This window comes from Rhinopithecus bieti, unplaced genomic scaffold, assembly GCF_001698545.2.
Source record: "Rhinopithecus bieti isolate Rb0 unplaced genomic scaffold, ASM169854v2 scaffold_41644, whole genome shotgun sequence".
Classification (NCBI taxonomy): Eukaryota; Metazoa; Chordata; class Mammalia; order Primates; family Cercopithecidae; genus Rhinopithecus; species Rhinopithecus bieti.
In genome coordinates, this window is record NW_016817838.1 from 19876 (window position 1) to 38094 (window position 18219).

Sequence of the window (18219 nt, forward strand, 5' to 3'; positions counted from 1 at the left end):
GCTCCCTATAATTAAAAAGGAAAACTGGGAGAGGGATACTTGTAAACTGAAAAGGCTGAGCTCAGAAGATAATACACCAACCAACTTCTTTCTTATCATTTCTAGGCCCCAGTGTTATCTGACTATTCACCTAAAATTGTAGAGACTCGAAGGGTTGTGGCAAGAATACTGGTATACAGCCAGGCGTGGTGGTGGGCGCCTGTAATCCCAGTTACTCAGGAGGCTGAGGCAGGAGAATAGCTGGAACCCAGTAGGCAGAGGTTGCAGTGAGCCGAGATCGCACCACTGCACTCCATCTTCGGCGACAGTCAGACTCCGTGTCAAAAAAAAAAAAAGTATATTGGTATAGAGGCAAATTCTTCGTTAAACGGGATTTGCTAACAGTGTGGGCAGGAGCTTGGCAGCAGAAGCCATGATGGGGAGGAGGAAGGGATTTTCAAAAATGTTTCTTGTTGAAATAAGCCAGGTATTAGTAGTAAGGATATTGAAAGCAGTTGGGAATAGGGAGTCCTGAGAGAAGAAATAGGCCAGAGAAGAAGGTCTTTGTCTGACATCAAAGAGCGATTGCTATTAGCCTGTTCCCATCCAGCTCCAAATCCTAGTCTACTTATCATTCTGAAAACATATTTGTCAGCTGACCCTTGTCATCTTGCTTCTGTGTTAACTATTTCTTGACAAAAGAAGTATTAACTATGCTAGGTGAATAGAAAAGCAGATCATATATATTCTACTATCTAAACCCCACACTAGCAAGAAGCAGAATCAGTTCCCATTTCTCTCCATCCTAAAAAGCAACAAAACCCATGGTGAAGTTTATGTCTATCCATAGCCTGGTCTCACTCTCATCAACAAGCCCTGGACTAATCAACAGAAGAGAGAATCTGGTTGGAACTCCAATTATTTTCTGAGGAGAGTTACTACTCTGACATATTAAAAACAAAACCACCACCAAAAAAGCAAGCAAAAAACAATTCAACTGGACTGCCAGCTGTCTTCTGTTTAGACAGGAGTTGGTGTGTGAACAGCAGCAGCTGCTCTTCTGACCCGTGTCCTCCCAGCGCTCCCACTTTCAGCAGAGATGCTCTTGCCCTGCCTATCGGTTTCAGTATGCGTTGCCCTCTCTGTCTCTCTGGCTGCTACTGTCCTCAAGCCTGTGAACAGCGTGTTAGGGAGGGGAGCAGCTCCCTGAAGACAGTTCCTTCAGAGACTAGTGAGAGTTGTGGCCTCTTGGCCTTAAGGACTTTCATTCTGAAGGAATGTCACACTTATCTTGAGAAGTTACTTATCAGTCATATAGGACAGTGAGTCTGTGGTCCCTGTATCACACGATGGACACAAAACCTGGAAATATGCCAGGTGTCTGAGCTGAGACTCGGTCACTTAGGTTCTTCAGCCTTGGCTATATGTAAGTAGTATAACTGTGTCTGCAGTGAAAAGGTAGAAGGAATAGATGCAGAGGTTGGCTACCCAGAAAATGCCGCATGCCAATTTGAATCATACTGAACAGCAAAGGAATCATACTGCTGCCAATATGGTCACACTACAGATCATGGTCCAAAGGTTTCTCTTACCAATCTTTTCTTTAAGACTCCTCAGAGACTCATGCACAACATTCCCTTGCCAGTGTGGAGATCCAGCCCCAAAGGTGCCATTGCTATCTACGGTCTATTATCTAGGATTGATTTTACTAGGAGCTCACTTTATATGCCAAATTTCTGAAAATCTCACACTCAGTTACAAGCATGTGTCCTATAATGTTATGATGACTACACAATTTCAATTTTAATGCCAATTGTACAACAATCAGTTCCACAGTTGGTTTTACCCCCAACTACTCTATCTGTTCCAACATTTACAAGATAAAAGTTTACTTTGACATTCTTTTTTATCTGATGAAACCCAAATACTCATTGATATGGTTTCAATCTGTGTCCCTACCAAATCTCATGTTGAATTGTAATTCCTAATATTGGGAGTGGGGCCTGGTGGGAGATCACTGGATCATGAATCATGAAAGTGGATTTCTCATGAATGGTTTAGCACCATCCCCTTGGTGCTGTTCTCATGAGGGTGGGTGGGTTTTCATGGGATTTGGTCATCTAAAAGTGTGTGGCACATCCTGTCCACAACCTTGTGTTCCTGCTCTAAACAAGTGACATGCCTACTGCACCTTTGCTTTCCACCAAGATTGTAAGTTTCCTGAAGCCTCTTCAGAAGCTGAGCAGATGCCAGCATCATGCTTTCTGTACAGCCTGCAGAACCGTATACCAATTAAACCTCTTTACTTTTGTAAGTTACCCAGTCTCAGGTTATTTCTTTATAGCAATGTGAGAATAACTTAATACATTCATGTACCCCATATCCCAGTAGTTTCACTGCCGTCCTTCCTACCATAACACAACTATCACATTCCCCCCCACACACATATCCATTTTTATATGAGGCCCAAGAAACCTCTTGCCCATCCATAAAATAGACATTTTTCAATGGCCATTTTTTCTTCAAAATGTTGGGAGTCTCCAAACTCTAATAACAGAGGGCATTAAGATGGGGCTGTCTGTGGGGAAAATTTATCCCCAAAGAGGAAATTTTAGGCACAGATTAGCTTAGAATTTGTATCTATCCTCAGCCTCATGCTGCTAGTGATAAGCAGGGCACCAGTAGGTGGACCATACCCCTGCTCTGCAAACATCAGGGCCTCTGTACAGTATCAGTGGCCCACATCTAGGCAAGGAAAGTGCCCTACCCTCATTTTATACCTTTTGCACTTTGAGGTCCTAATGTTTTTATTTCTTCTGCTGCAGAGGCCAACACGCCAGTAAAAGTTCTTTAGCCATTGGTGAATTATAACTTTGATCACCTACACAATCACATGCCTACATGCCAGATGCTGTGCTACCCATGGTCTTGCTGAGTCCTTATCTCAGTGTTCAGATCTCTGAATTCTCACTTGCTCCTTGACCTTTAAAACATTCGCAGCAACTGCCATTACCACCACCAGCAGCAGCACCATCCATGCAATATATTCCTCAAAACAAAATCACATTAAAGCCCTAAATATGTCCAATCACACACAAAAAAACTTTTCTAGCCTTAAACCTTCAAACTGCCCTAACCTCCCTCTCTCTTTCTTGACTAATCCCCAGATAACTCTGTCCCTCTCCTCTAATCCTGGAATCAGGAACCAAAGAAGGATGAGCCCTCTCCACCTATACAAATACTGAATGAGGGTTGCCGTCAGAAATCTCCCCACGGGGACGAGATTGCATCAGCTCTAGTAAGAACATCACTCTCCTGTGGGGAAGAGCAAATACACTGACAATAGCTGCCTGACCCCTTCCACATTCATTCCAGAGATTTATTCCAGAGATTCAGGTAGGCCCTTCCCCATCGTCCCTTGTGCTACACTACAACTTCTCGTAGCAGGGAAGCTGGTAAACGGACCTGCCTGAGAGTAAGTACTATCTAGCATTGCACCTCGAGAGACAATCCCACCAGACAGCTCGAGCAATTATGCCGCTTGGCTACCCAGAATCAGGGATTCCCCAGAGACAAGTCTTGGTTTCAAGTATCAAGGGGCAGACCTGAAATAGATTCTGCTTGCTGAGCTCTAGCAGACACTAACTCACATGGGGGTGAGTTTGAGAGGCACCAACATCCTCACTGCTCACTACACTCAGCTTTAATATGTTTGAGGGCCAAGATTCCAAACAGCAGTTTGATTCTCTCTTGAACATGCCCACCTACCTCTTCCAGACCCCATGATGGGGTGTGGCTTGCCTCCAGAGAAAGAGTGCCATCCTCTTCTGAGAATGAAGTAGAGCTCTTTTCAGGTTCTGTATCTTTAGGCTGGATCCCGTGTATGTGAGGCCCATCACTGCCATAGCCAGAGGAGGAGGGCAAAATGCTCACAGTCACGCCGCTGATAGACAAATCACTCTGAGAAGTAGGCAGTCTGGAATCCTGGAGGGGCACTAGACCCACATGGGAAGGCTCCGTGCGTCTTTGGCCTCCAGGCTTGTCCAGTAGTGATGAAGAAACGGAACATTCTGCAATCCAGGAACCTGTCTGAGGGGCACCTGAAACACTCTTGGTTCCTTCCTCCACACTCCAGCCCTCTGAAAATTGTTCTTGATTTCCTGTATCAGTGGGGTAGTCTGTCCGAAGCAAAGCACAGCTCCGAAACCCAAGCTGAATATTTCCTTTCTCCACTGCAGTCTCTCCTTGCAAAGGCAGCAGCACAGCCCTGCTGCTGCAGGATGCTGTCCTAGGAAATTCCACCAGTTGGCTCACTGACTTCTCACAGTTCCTTTCTGCTGGGTTATCAAGCAGGTGAGCAATGACAGTCATCCCCTCTTCCAGGGAATCCCAGACCCCTCCAGCAACTGATGACTCATTCTCTAACAAAAGGTGGGCAGTCTGGACCTCCCCTTGGAATCTCTCCTTTACCTGTACTATCATCCCCTGATCGACTACCTGTGAATTGGGGGCTGAGTCCCCAGGCAGCAAAATATCTGGGGGAGTATGCTCTACCCCTCCCACTCCGTCTTCCTTTTGGAGACTCACTGTTAACTTCGTTAGGGTTTCAGTCTCTTCAATTACTTCAGTTCCTTCTGAGGTTTCTTCCTGGTGAGATGCCTCTGGAGTAGGGATTTTCTTCCCTCTCCACCTCCTTTTGAACCGAACCCTTTTCTTAGGAGATATGGGAGCCTTCTCAGGAATAGCTATTGACTCTTTCGGCTCCTTAAAACAGCCCAGTGAATTTCCCATTTCCTTCCTCTCCTAATCTCAGCAAAAACGCAGCTAAGCCAGTCCTGGGATCCCACAGAAATCCCAACCTTGGCTTCATCGGATTCCATGTACATTTAAAAACATGCACTATGCCGGCAATCCCTCCAATTCCTTCTCCCTCCCTCCCCGCCTCTCTCTGTCTCTTCCAGCCGCTGCCGATTCAGACAGCCATCTTACAGGCTCAGAGCTGCAACAAGACAAATTCAAAGCATCTCACTGCAGTTCAGAAATCACTTGACCTAAAAGCAGACAGAAACCGGATTGGCTGCAGCTTCCTCTCTCCAAATATGAGGTAATTGGAGCACTGCCCTCAGTAACACAAACAGAAAGCAAAAAGGAGCTAGAAACCAGGGGAGGGGAAACTAGGCAGGGCCAGGAGGAGGAGGGAAAATGTAAGAGTAAATTGAAAAGCGAGGGAAAAAGAAGAGAGGCCGTGGCAGAAGGTAACGTGGAGGAAGGAAGAGGAGAATAGTATCAAAGAGGGAAAAAGCAAACCAGCTTGGCTGGTACTAACCAGCAAGGGAAGGGAAGGGCCAGGCCAAGAAGAACCAAGGCTGGTGAAGCTGCAATTATGGCTCCCGAACTACAACATGAAATAGATTTGAAGTGTTGCACCAAGATGCCCAAAAGAAAATATCAAGCAGATATACATGTTCTGAATTTTTTCAGGTCAGAAAACAATAAAATTATTTTCATCAAATTATAACCTAAAGAAACCAGAGCCTTCTTCTTACAGTTAAGAAAAGGAACACAGACTTTAAAGATCTAGCCTTCTGGGCATTTATTTCCCTCCTTTTTCCTATAAAAGAAAAGAAAGATCTGTTAAGTCTGCCAGCCAATGACACAGACAGGAAAAATCTGGAAGTTGGTTTTGAGTATAGTATATGAGTGCTTGGTAAAAAGAATACCACTTCTAAATACAACAGACAAACAGGGTCTCTGATGAACAATATTTGACATAAATGTTCAATAGTAATTATTGATGCTGCCACTGGTAAGATCTAACATATTTTTTGCACATGCTGTGTGCCAAGCACTGTGCAAAGTTATTTACACGGACTTTCTCATGTAATTCTTACAGTCACTATATGAGGTCAAAACTATTATTTTATATTTTATGGGTAAAGAAACTGAGGTTTGGCCAGGCACAGTGGCTCACGCCTATAATCCTAGCACTCTAGAAGGCCAAGGCAGGCGGATTGCCTGAGCTCAGGAGTTTAAGACCAGCCTGGGCAACATGGTGAAACCCCGTCTCTACTAAAATACAAAAAATTAGCTGGGCACAGGGGCGTGCGCCCTTAGTCCCAGCTATTCAGGAGGCTGAGGCATGAGAATTGCTTGAATCGGGAGGTGGAGGTTGCAGTGAGCCAAGATCATATATCACTGCACTCCAGCCTGGCCAACTGAGCAAGACTGTCTCCAAAAAAGAAAAAAGAAACTAAGGTTTAAGAAAGTTGATTAATAGCCCAAGGTTACACAGCTAGTAAGTGACAAAGCCAGAACATGAACTTCTGTTAAGTTTAAGACTTTTGATTTCAACCCCAACTACTCTCTTCTAACTACTGCAGGAGTGGAAATCTGTACTCAGTTGCCAGTTGTGTAAAATAAGAAGTTCCCCCACTGTTCTGAATTGGTAATTAGACTGCATGGACCAAGAGCTCAATCAAAGAGATAACACTTGTTGCCATTTCGGAGTAAGAGAAGAAGCTGCTAAAAAGAGGCTCAGGTGGTTTTTACTCCCATTGCAGTAGGGCAGGAAGTCTGAATTTCGGATTGTAAAAGTTGGATTCAAAAATCACCTTATGGTATCAGTGAACACTCCTCCACCCCAATTTTTTTTTATTATAGTGTCTGCTATATGGGAAAAGACTACAATCCAAAGGGCTGTGAATGGAGAATAAAATTATATACGTGTTTCTTTCCTATTGCAGTTATTTATTCTACACCAAAAGGATCCAGGCCACACAGCAGAAAGCAGCAGCCTGCCTGGTTCCATGCAAGCCATAAAGACTTACACTAGCATAGCCTTAACTATCTTTCCTGGAGACCTTAAAAAAAAAAAGGAAGAGACCACAAAAGGAAAGCAACAAGAAGCCCTAAAGCAACAGCTTTTACACAATCCCTTCTAAGACCCTCCTGATGTCCCATCTGCCTCACAACTGCAGTAGGTGTTCCTCCCCTAAGCCTTATCCTTAAGGCTGACTGCAAAACTGCAGCACCATCTTATGGCCATCACAAACTATAGCAAGAAATAAGCGAAGACAGCATGGGAAAGAAACTCAGGCTATTGTAAATCATTTAATTAACAAAGAATCTGACATTACAATATGAAGTTCTCTAGGCAGGTACCAGGCCTTCACTCCTCCAGTGAAGAAACCTGGAACTATGGAAACTTTAAGCTGCACTTGAATTTTATGAAAGACATACAAGCAAACCAAAATCCTGAAACTGATCAACTTAGGGGCAAGAGAGATAGCTGCTTAATATGACTACTACTACTGTAGAGTTTCTCTGAGAATTTATTTCTGTGAGTCTTTTTTTTAAATTCTGCATATGTCAGACCAATCAGACCTTCATTTCCTTCCGCTCCAGAGAAAAACTGGTCTAGGAAAGGAGCAGAGATTTCAGTAAGGTGGATCTAGGTTCAACTTCCCAGCTCATAAGCTAAGTAACTTAACTAGTTTCAGTGGTTCAGTTTCCTTAGTTGTAAAATGTGCATACTACAACCTACTTAATGGGTTTGTAGACAAAGTTAATGAGATAATGTCCATAAAGTACTTGGCTCAGTACTTGACCCACAGCAAATTTCTTTTCTTCCCATTTATTACTGGAGCTAAAAGTTGTAAGACATCCCCAGCCCCCAGGGGGATCCTAAGATATAGATGGTCCCTGACTTAAAATGGTCCAACTTGTTTTTCGACTTTCCAATGGTGAGAGAAATCCATATGCATTCAGTAGAAACTGTACTTCAAGTACTCATAGAACCATTCTGTTTTTCACTTTCAGTACAGCATTCAATAAATTACATGAGCCAGTCAACACTTTACTATCAAACAGGCTTTGTGTTACATGATTTTGGCCAAATGCTCAATGGTAAGCTAATATAAGTGTTCACAGTACGTTTAAGATAGGCTAAATTATAGTTTTCAGTATGTGTATTAGATATATTTTCAACTAAGTTAACTCTGATTACAAGCACTTTCCCCAAGACCTTTTCTCTTCTAACCTAGTCTCTTAACACAAGACCCGCTGCCTTCTAGGAAAGCACACTTTGAGGCCTATACATTCTTTATGCCTTCTCCTTTGGCATTTTCTAGATAACTCTTTACTGCCCACAGGTCTCCCACAGAGACAGCCAGAGTGAAAGACTCCAAAGCAAAATAACTCATTCATTCATTCATTCATTCCACAAACACAAGCGGTGCCTCAACTATATGCCAAGCACCAAGTGCCATGAAGTGCACAAAAATGTAAACCTCAAGTCTAGCCAGCTAAGACCTCCCTGTTTTTTGAAAATTTCAAAATGCCAGGCATACACTAGTACTTAACAAACATTTGAGGGTTGGAAAACTAGTTTTGTCAGATTCTGACTACAAAGAATTTATAGTATCTTTTAGACGAACTATGAATCTTAACACATACCTTAAAACAAGCTTGGACAAAGCCAAAAGACGAGAAATCATATCTGGGAGTGTAACCCAAAAAAGTCAGTTGGTCTCTGTGTTTCAGTTTCCTTATCTGAGAAATGGGCATAAGAAAACAGGCATTACAGCCTATTTATCTGGTCTACCTACTCCAAAGCTTTGAGAAGATCAAATTCATGAAATAATCCATTCAGTTAATAAACATTTACTGACTGCCTATTCTATGCCAGGCAAAGAAAAGAACAAAAGAGACAAAAATCCCTGTCATTGTTAAGCTTACATACTAACGTGGGCATCCAGGTAGCAAATAAACAAGTAAACATGTAATATGTCAAATAGTAGTAAATGTTACCCAATACAATACTGTAAGTCATACAGTACCTTTGAGAGCAATTCAGCAAAATATACACAAATTGAAGGAAAGTATGTAACCCAGCAATTTCAGTCCAGTTATCAATCCCAAAACCCTCTTTGCTATATGCACAAGGATGCATATGCACAGATGTTCGCTGTGGCAATGAATATTTTATTCACACAATTAAATAATATATTACAAATAATAGATGTGTTACACAGCTACAGGGGTCACCACTTACATCATATTAAATTAGTTAAAATGAACAAATCAGACTGGGCACGGGGGCTCACGCCTGTAATCACAGCACTTTGGGAGGCCAAGGCAGGTGGATCATCTGACGTCAGGAGTTTCAGACCAGCCTGGCCAAAATGGCAAAACCCTGTCTCTAATAAGAATACAAAAATTAGCTGGGTGTGGTGGCACATGCCTGTAATCCCAGCTACTCAGGAGGCTAAGGCAGAAGAATCACCTGAACCCGGGAGGCAGACGTTGCAGTGAGCTGAGATCACACCACTACACTCCAGCCTGGACAACAAGAGAAAAATTTCGTCTCAAGAAAAAAAAAAAAAGAACAAATCAGGTCTCCCTTTATTAATACAGATAAACTTCAAAAATAAAGTTTAAGAAAAAAGGGGAAGGCCAGGCACAGTGGCTCACACCTGTAATCCCAGCACTTTGGGAGGCCAAGGCAGGTGGATCACGAAGTCAGAAGATCGAGATCCTGGCTAACACGGTGAAACCCCATCTCTACTGAAAATATACAAAATTGGCCAGGCAAGTGGCGGGCGCCTGTAGTCCCAGCTACTTGGGAGACTGAGGCAGGAGAATGGCATGAACCCGGGAGGCGGAGCTTGCAGTGAGCTGAGATCACACCACTGCACTCCAGCCTGGGTGACAGAGTAAGACTCCATCTCAAAAAAAAAAGAAAAAAGGGGAAAAAAGGATATACCAAAGATACTATGTGTGTCAAATATAAAGACATACAAGCAACAGTACATATTGTTTATGAATACCTCATCTGCTGTAAATGTACAGAAGCATGTATGGGAATGATACACATCAACTTCAGGATAATATTTACCTGGGGAGCAGAGAGGGCAAGAAAGTTGAATGTATCTGAGATGTTTTATTGCTTTAAAGAGGAAGAGAGAAAAAAAACCCTGAAGCAAACACAACAAAATTAACACCTGTTAAATTCTGAAGGTAACTACACACATAAGGATCTGTTATATACTCTTCCGAGTATTTGAGATTTTCAAAACTAAAACTCAAATTAAAATTAAAAGAACCTCTACCATTTAGCACATTAAAAAAAAATGTGTTAAAGCATTTTAGAAACCATAAACCTCTGCATTAAGTTATCGATAATACCAGCCTCATCAGCAAGCGCAAATCTTTAATCTGGATCCAGCCTCTCCCTTCTCCTTCAACTGAATAATTCCTGTGAGGTGAAAACTACCACCCATGTCTACATGTACATTATTATTCTACTTCATTAACACCAATAACAGAGACAGACCGTAATAACAACGTTGCTGATTCCCTAACATGTAGCAGTTCTACTATTAATTTCCGTTTGGCTTTACATAGCACACGTTCTTGGTGAGAACAGCCAATAGATGTTCAATAACAAAAGACTAGAAAACTACAATGACAGATAAACTAGCAAGAGACATACCATGCCAAATCTGATGCAAGACAAGGCTGGGGGTGTGGGGTGGGGGCACTCCACATGATCCTTCATCAGTCAATCAAAAGTTTTACAAGCAGAGACCCTTTCCCCACACACCGGAACACTTAGCTAATATAGGCAAAAACCAAGCCCTCAGGACGGCAAAGAAAAGGAATTCATAGTTAAAACTGAGAAAATATTCTGGGAGCAGTGCCCTCACCTACAAGAAGACAAATAAATAGGCATTTGGCTGTGCTGAAATAACAGAGAAAAGCAGGTAGCCAATATGCATGCAGAAGACAGATTAGGCCAAAGTTGCTATTACCTTTCTGTAAAATTGGTAACAGGAAAAAGAACAGTGGACTCTGTCAAAAGCCCTGGAAATTATAAAGTCAATTAATAATTACAATAAGTTGTTACTGGTAACTGCTGCCCACTGTTGAGTTCATACTGTGTCCCATCATCCTAACCCATACCTCTCTCATTCTCTAAACCTCTGTCAAGTTATTTTATGGTATGTCTGTTCCCACTCTCCTAAAAAATAAAAGTTCAACTAGATAGTCCATATATAGTTCAATTTTGTATCTTCTGTAGTAGACTTTTTTTTTTTTTTTTTTTTTTGAGATGGAGTCTCGTGTAGTCTAGGCTGGAGTATAGTGGCACAATCTCGGCTCACTGCAGCCTCCACCTCCCGGGTTCAAGTGATTCTCATGCTTTGCAGCCTCCTGAGTAGGTGGGACTACAGGCGTGTGCCACCATACCTGGTTAATTTTTGTATTTTTAGTAGAGATGGGGTTTCACCACGTTGGCCAGGCTGATCTTGAACTCCTGACCTCAAGTGATCTGCCCACCTAGGCCTCCCGAAGTGCTGGTATTACAGGTGTGAGCCACTGCACTCAGCCGTCTATCTTCTGTAGACTCTACCTAAGACCTTGCTCATAACCGATTCCCAGTCAATGTTTGTGGAATTCAATTAAATAATACATTTTCCTGCAAACTAAAACCACAAAGAGATACAATTTCACACTCACTGTGATGGCTATAATCTACAACAGACAATAAATACTGGTGAGGATGTGAAGACACAGAAAACCACATACATTGCTGGTAGGAATGTAAAATGATACGCCATTTTGGAAGACAATTTGGCAGTTTCTTTAAAAGTTAAACATGCTTACTGTACAATCAAGAAATCCCATTCCTAGGTATATACATGTATACACAAGAGAAATGAAAACATAAACCCACATAGATTGGTATGGTATGAATACATATCAACTTTATTTATAATAGTGAAAAAGTGGGGCCGGGCGCGGTGGCTCAAGCCTGTAATCCCAGCACTTTGGGAGGCCGAGACGGGCGGATCACGAGGTCAGGAGATCGAGACCATCCTGGCTAACACGGTGAAACCCCGTCTCTACTAAAAAAATACAAAAAAACTAGCCAGGCGAGGTGGCGGGCGCCTGTAGTCCCAGCTACTCGGGAGTCTGAGGCAGGAGAATGGTGTAAACCCGGGAGACAGAGCTTGTAGTAAGCTGAGATCTGGCCATTGCACTCCAGCCTGGGCCACAGAGCGAGACTCCGTCTCAAAAAAAAAAAAAAAAAAAAAGAGGAAAAGTGAAAACCACTCAAATGTTTATCAACTGACTTAATATTTAAACAAAATACATGACATATCCATACAACAGAGTATTCAGCAATAAAAAAAGAATGAAGTACTGATATGTGCCACAACATGGATGAACCAAAAAATATTATGCTAAGTGAAAAAAGCCAGATACAAAAGACCATCTATCATAGGATTCCATTTATATGAAATGTCCAGAATAGGTGAATCTATTAAAATAGAAAATAAGTTAGTGGCTGCCTGAGGCTGGTGATGAAAATGGGCAGTAAGTGTAAATGAACAAGAAGGATCTTATTTGGATGATGAAAATGTCCCCAAACTAGATTATGGTGATGGTTGTACAACTCATAAAAATCATTAAATTACACAAGGAAAATAAGTTGATTTGATGGTATATAAGTTACACCTCAGTAAAGTTGTTTTTAATGACAGCGTTTTCCTAAAATAAACAAACAATAGAAATTATAACCAAAAAGGTGTTTTAAAACATTTAGCTAACTACTGAGAAAGGGAAGATACAGAATGGAGGGAGCAGAGATGGAAGCTAGACTTCTCTGAACACAATTTGTATTTAACTTTTTAAAATTTCCCTTTGGAACAATGTAAATGATCTACATAACGTAAGGTAAAATTGAAAGGAAAAAAGCAACCCCCTAGAACTGAAAGCAAATAAAAACAAATGAACCTTAATTGTGTATTGAATTTGTGGCTTAACAACAACAGAGATAAATTATTTCAAGTGACTTTAAAATATAGTAATTTGTGGCTGGCCCCAGTGGCTCATGCCTATAATTCCAGCACTTTAGGAGGCTGAGGGAGGAGGATGACTTGAGCCCAGGAATTCAATATTAGCCTGGGCAATATAGTGAGACCCTCATCTACTTTTTCAAAATAATAAATGAAATAAAATATAATTATTTGCACATCCTTAGAAAATATACACTAAGGACAAAAAGAACTGCAATGCAATAATAAAATTCTAAGTAATCATACTGCTAACAATAACATTCACATTGTTACTTGGATTCAAATATATTACAAGTAATACATACGACTTTACAGATCTCTGTGTGTGTAGGAAAAGAGTAGGTAACAACATTACTGTTAAGATCAAGATTTTCAGTATAAGAAAAAAAAAAGATAGAAATATAAAGTCAAATAAGTTAAATAAAACCCTGCAATCCTAAATTTGAATTTGAAATACCAGCACAAATTCATGGGGTTTTTTTGTTTGTTTGTTTGCTTGGTTTCTTGTTGTTGTTGTTGTTGTTGTTTAGAGATAATACAAGTATTGCCTAGTTCTGTCCATAGAAAAAGCCTAGAAATAATGGGCAATCGGCCGGGCGTGGTGGCTCACGCCTGTAATCCAAGCACTTTGAGAAGCCGAGGCAGGTGGATCACCTGAGGTCAGGAGTTTGAGACCAGCCTGGCCAACATGGTAAAACCCCATCTCTACTAATAATAAAAAAACTAGCTGAGTGTGGTGGCACACGCCTGTAATCCCAGCTACTTGGGAGGCTGAGGCAGGAGAATCGCTTGCACCCGGGAGGCAGAGGTTTCGGTAAGCCAAGATGGCATCATTGCACTCCAGCCTGGGCAACAAGAGCAAAACTCTGCCTCAAAAAAAAAAAAAAAAAAAGGAAAGAAAGAAAGAAATAATGCGCAACCTAGGAGCATTCAGACTGTGGTCAATAAATAGAGAACCAGTTCCTAGGAGAAATTAAGAATTTCAGGCTTGGGATAGAAAATATAAAAAAAGAGTCTGGAACACCTCATCACACAAGAAACAAAGGAAATTATCAAAGACCACTGTGGTCATGCCAAAGGACTCAGAGTCAACGTGAAAGCCTCTTTCCAGCCAAAGATGGAGCTATTTGATTTTATTAAGAAGAAGAATAACTGTATTTGATTGGAACAACATTAAGTCTGTTTAAAAATCCATGAGTCACAGTGATATTTAAAAAAATGATGGTGAACAAAGAAACTATTATTGGTCACCTTTGGAGAATCTTAGGGAACCAACTAATTATTCTGAAAACTAGTAAACAGAAAGAAATAAAATTTTTAAATGCTTCAGGGAAATGTTTTTTCTGGCCGGGCACGGTGGCTCATGCCTATAATTCCAGCACTTTGGGAGGCTGAGGCGGGTGGATCACCTGAGGTCGGGAGTTTAAGACCAGCCTGACCAACATGGAGAAACCCCATCTCTACTAAAAATACAAAATTAGCCGGGTGTAGTGGCACATGACTGTAATCCCAGCTACTCGGAAGACTGAGGCAGGAGAATCGCTTGAACCCAGGAAGCGGAGGTTGCAGTGAATGGAGACTGTGCCATTGCACTCCAGCCTGTGCAACAAGAGCAAAACAAAATGTTTTTTCTATTTAAACATTTGTTATGGCCTGGTGCAGTGGCTCACGCCTGTAATCCTAGCACTTTGGGAGACCGAGGCAGGTGGATCACCTGAGGTCAGGAGTTCGAGACCAGCCTGGCCAACATGGTGAAACTCCATCTCTACTAAAAACGCATAAATTAGCTGGGCGTGTTGGCAGGTGCCTGTAATCCCAGCTACTTGCGAGGCTGAGGCAGGAGAATCGCTTGAACCCGGGAGGTGGAGGTTGCAGCCAGCCAAGAACACATCATTGTACTCCAGCCTGGGCAAGTAGAGTGAAACTCCCTCAAAAAAAAAAAAAAAAAAAAAAGAAAAAAATTAATTTAGTTGTAGTAGTTGGGGTGAATACAGACAGTGAATAAATTCTCCTTACCTCACATCTATGAGACTAACATTGGTCACTCACAGTGAGGGCAGATTTGTGGCCAAAAAACAAACAAATTTCTCTAAAAGCTCCTCTGTTCAGAAGAGTTCCAAAGGGATAACTGTAGTCCTCCATGAAAGCTCAACAAAGTTTCCCATTCTGCCAAAGCACACCTGCCAAGTTCATGTTCCTGGTTATCCCCATGCCCAATGCTTGCCTGAGGATACTCTGTGGTTCCACAAAAATACATGTTACCACCACACAATCCTAGCCCTATCCATGCTGGTGACTGCCAGCATTGGTTCCAAACTAGAGCCTCAAGAAACAAGCTAAGCACTCAGCTTTTTCTCTCAGGAATTCAGGGACACCTGTTGTTCTATCTTTAACCAGCAGGTAGCGCCAACTCCCCAGCTAGGATGTCACCTTGGCCTCATCCCTGGAGTCAGACCCTGCCTTCTCTTCCCACTAGCTGAGGAAATGCTCCCTCTAATCCATCAGCCTCATGTGCAGCAACTCGGTATCAGAGAGCTATCTGAGAAATAGCTTTGACCTAAAAGGGATGTAAAAGAACAGCCTTTTTATAAAAATAGGGCTGTACTTTTCCAAGAGTAATTCAGATCTAAAAAGGATTTGCCTTCTTAGGAAGAGGAAGGCCATGTGACCATGTGAACATTCAAGATGCTCTTGGGTGTGATGGCCGCTGCAAGGTTGTGCTTGCCAGCACATATACAAACCCAGATACTAAAGTATTATAATTAACGAGGCTTGTTTAAAGGTTATAAGAGATGAGAAAAAGTCTACATTAGAGCAGGATTATGAACCTTCACTCCACCCTTCTAAAGCATCAACACCAACAGCTTTTCTCAACCCTCATATTCTGAGTCCTTCAAGAGCCTCATTTTGATTCAGCTGAGCAAACAGACCTCTAATAATCAGACTGCTGAGGACAGGGCCAAACCACAAATGGGTAAAAAAAAATCCCTCCATTTCATTAAGCAAATAATTAGAAAGTTTTGGGTTTACGATACAACAGCTTGTCTCCAGACCAATCTTAATTTTCCTTTCCAACTCCCATCCACCTTTGTTCACTGCCATATAGAGAGAAGGAAGGCTCAATGCTGTCTGTGCAAGGCAGTGCAACTTTCTAGGCCATGTCCAAATCAAGCAGCAGGAATCCCAAACTTCACATACCCTACCTGGAAATGCAAAATAATGGTCCAGATCAGACCTAGGGTCAACTTGGGGTTGCCATCTGTGATGTCATCATTGCGAATATTCACTAGTTTCACCTGAAAAAGAAACAAAAGCAAGACTCAGAGAGGACTTTTTGTTTTGATTAAATTTTGCATCATTTCATTATTAATTTATAGTTAAACCGATTTCTTTTTTGGTGTACAGTTCTATGAGTTTCAACACATGTATAGATTCATGCAACTACCACCACAAAACACTTTCATCACCCCAAAAAGATCCCCTGTGCTGGCCCCCTCCTTGTAGTTAAACCCAACTCTCACCCCTAATTCCTGACAACCACTGATATGATCCTGATCCCTTGTTTTGCTTTTTCCAGAGTGCAGCATGCAACATTTTGAAACAGACTTTTTATTTCTCTCAGCATAATGCCCTTGAGATCCCTATCCAAGTTGTTGCATGAATCAACAGTTTGCTCCTTTTGATCACTGAGTAGTATTCCATTATAGAGATATGCTACTCTTTGTTCACCCATTTATCCATTGAAGGGTATGTGAACTATTTCTAGTTTTTGGCAATTATGAATATTCATGTGCAGGTTTTTGTGTGAGCATAGTAATTTCTTTAGGGCATATTCCTAGGAGTGGGATTGCTGGGTTATATGATATATGATTAGCTTTATAAGAAGTCATCAGAGTGGCTATGCCATTTTGCATTCTCACCAGAAAAGCAACCTCACAAGCACAAGGTATTGTGGGTGACTTTTTTATTGCCATCAGGTCCAAGATTTCTTTCTTTTTTGCCTTTTTTTTTTTTTTTAAGGTTCTGAGAGAGAAAGACAAAAAACAGAGATGCCTCTCTTCTCTCACCAGTCTTTGGCCTGCTCTCACCTCCATTTGTCACAGATATCCATACCGCCATGCCTCCCGCAGCACCTGCTTTACTCCTAAAATCTCATCCCCGCAACACAATGTGCCCTGACACACCCTCTCCCCAGGCTGACTTACTGCCCCAGTGTGCTGGGAACTGAGGAATTGCCTGGGATGTGGAACTTTAAAACTTTAAAACTTTAAAACTGGGAGTATCCTGGGCAAACCACCCTACTTCTACTTCACCTCTGTTAGCCTCCTCTATCATACCCTCAGAGTCCTGTGACACAGTCTCCTTCAGCTGTCCTCCCTTTATCTCTTCTATTGAACTGAAACTTGTGTATCTCAAAAGGACCCTAGTGACCTTCTCAAATGGAAGCCTCATTTCTCCCTTACATCTGAGCAAGTTCTTTCCCTTTTCTGTATCTTCGTCTCCTCTTCTATATGGTGGGAGTGGGGTAGAAGTGGGAAAACCTGTCCCCTCCCCAAGAATTTAGTTTTCCTAGTCACCAACAGTCGACAGTTGGTGGGTTACCAGTACCAGCCAAGTCCACATTCCTCAGACCTACCTCTGTTAGCGCTTTCCCCTTTCATTGTGAAGTCTACCACCTTTGGCCAAACCACCTTCTAATCTCTGCTAACCTTTTTCTCAATGACCTCAGTACCTAGCACCTATTCTCTTTTCCTGCCTCATCATCTACCATCTTTCCTGGAAATTTAGCATTTATATTGTTGTCCCAAATATTACCCTATCTGCACAAATTGCCTGCCTTTTGAATTCTGATGACTTTTTATTTTTCCATCTGCACAGCTACATCTTGGACTTTCCCATTACCAAGAACTGCTCTAGCAATCTCCCTGCCCTTCTTTGAATCCACTGTTCTTACTTGGCCACGTTTTCATTCTATCATAGTAACCAAAGTCACTTTTTGTCCTGATTTAGACTTCTAGCTAATCAATTCTTCTCATAAACCCTGCCCAGTAAGGGCCCCACCCTTTTCCTCTAGCTCCACACACAGCCATTTCAATGCTGCTTTCTCCCAGCAACCTCCACTTCTCCTACCACCTTTCATTTATCAATTTATTTCAGCAAATATTTATTAAGTGCCAATTGAGGACCATTCATTATGACAGATGAAGGTAAAATGTTAAGATCTTATTCCCCGTCCTCACAGAGCCTACAATGCATTGGAGCAAACAGAGAAACAACAAGAAAGTAAGAAATGTTATATCAGAAGTAAATTGTTATGAGAGCAAACAGAGAATTTTCTAAGTTAATGAGAATTACTGATAAGAGTGACAAAAATGAACTG

At 41.8% G+C, this 18219-nt stretch overlaps 1 protein-coding gene across 1 annotated transcript in view; it reads right to left on the reverse strand.

Annotated features, from left to right (window-relative positions):
• The window catches only part of MACF1 (microtubule actin crosslinking factor 1), a gene marked incomplete at its 3' end in the record, with an annotated part of 222954 nt that overhangs the window by 19264 nt on the left and 185471 nt on the right, over window positions 1-18219 (reverse strand). The window contains exon 7 of the mRNA XM_017856132.1: window positions 16043-16135. Within this exon, the coding sequence (XP_017711621.1) occupies window positions 16043-16135 (93 nt within the window). The remainder of the gene's footprint in view (window positions 1-16042; window positions 16136-18219) is intronic.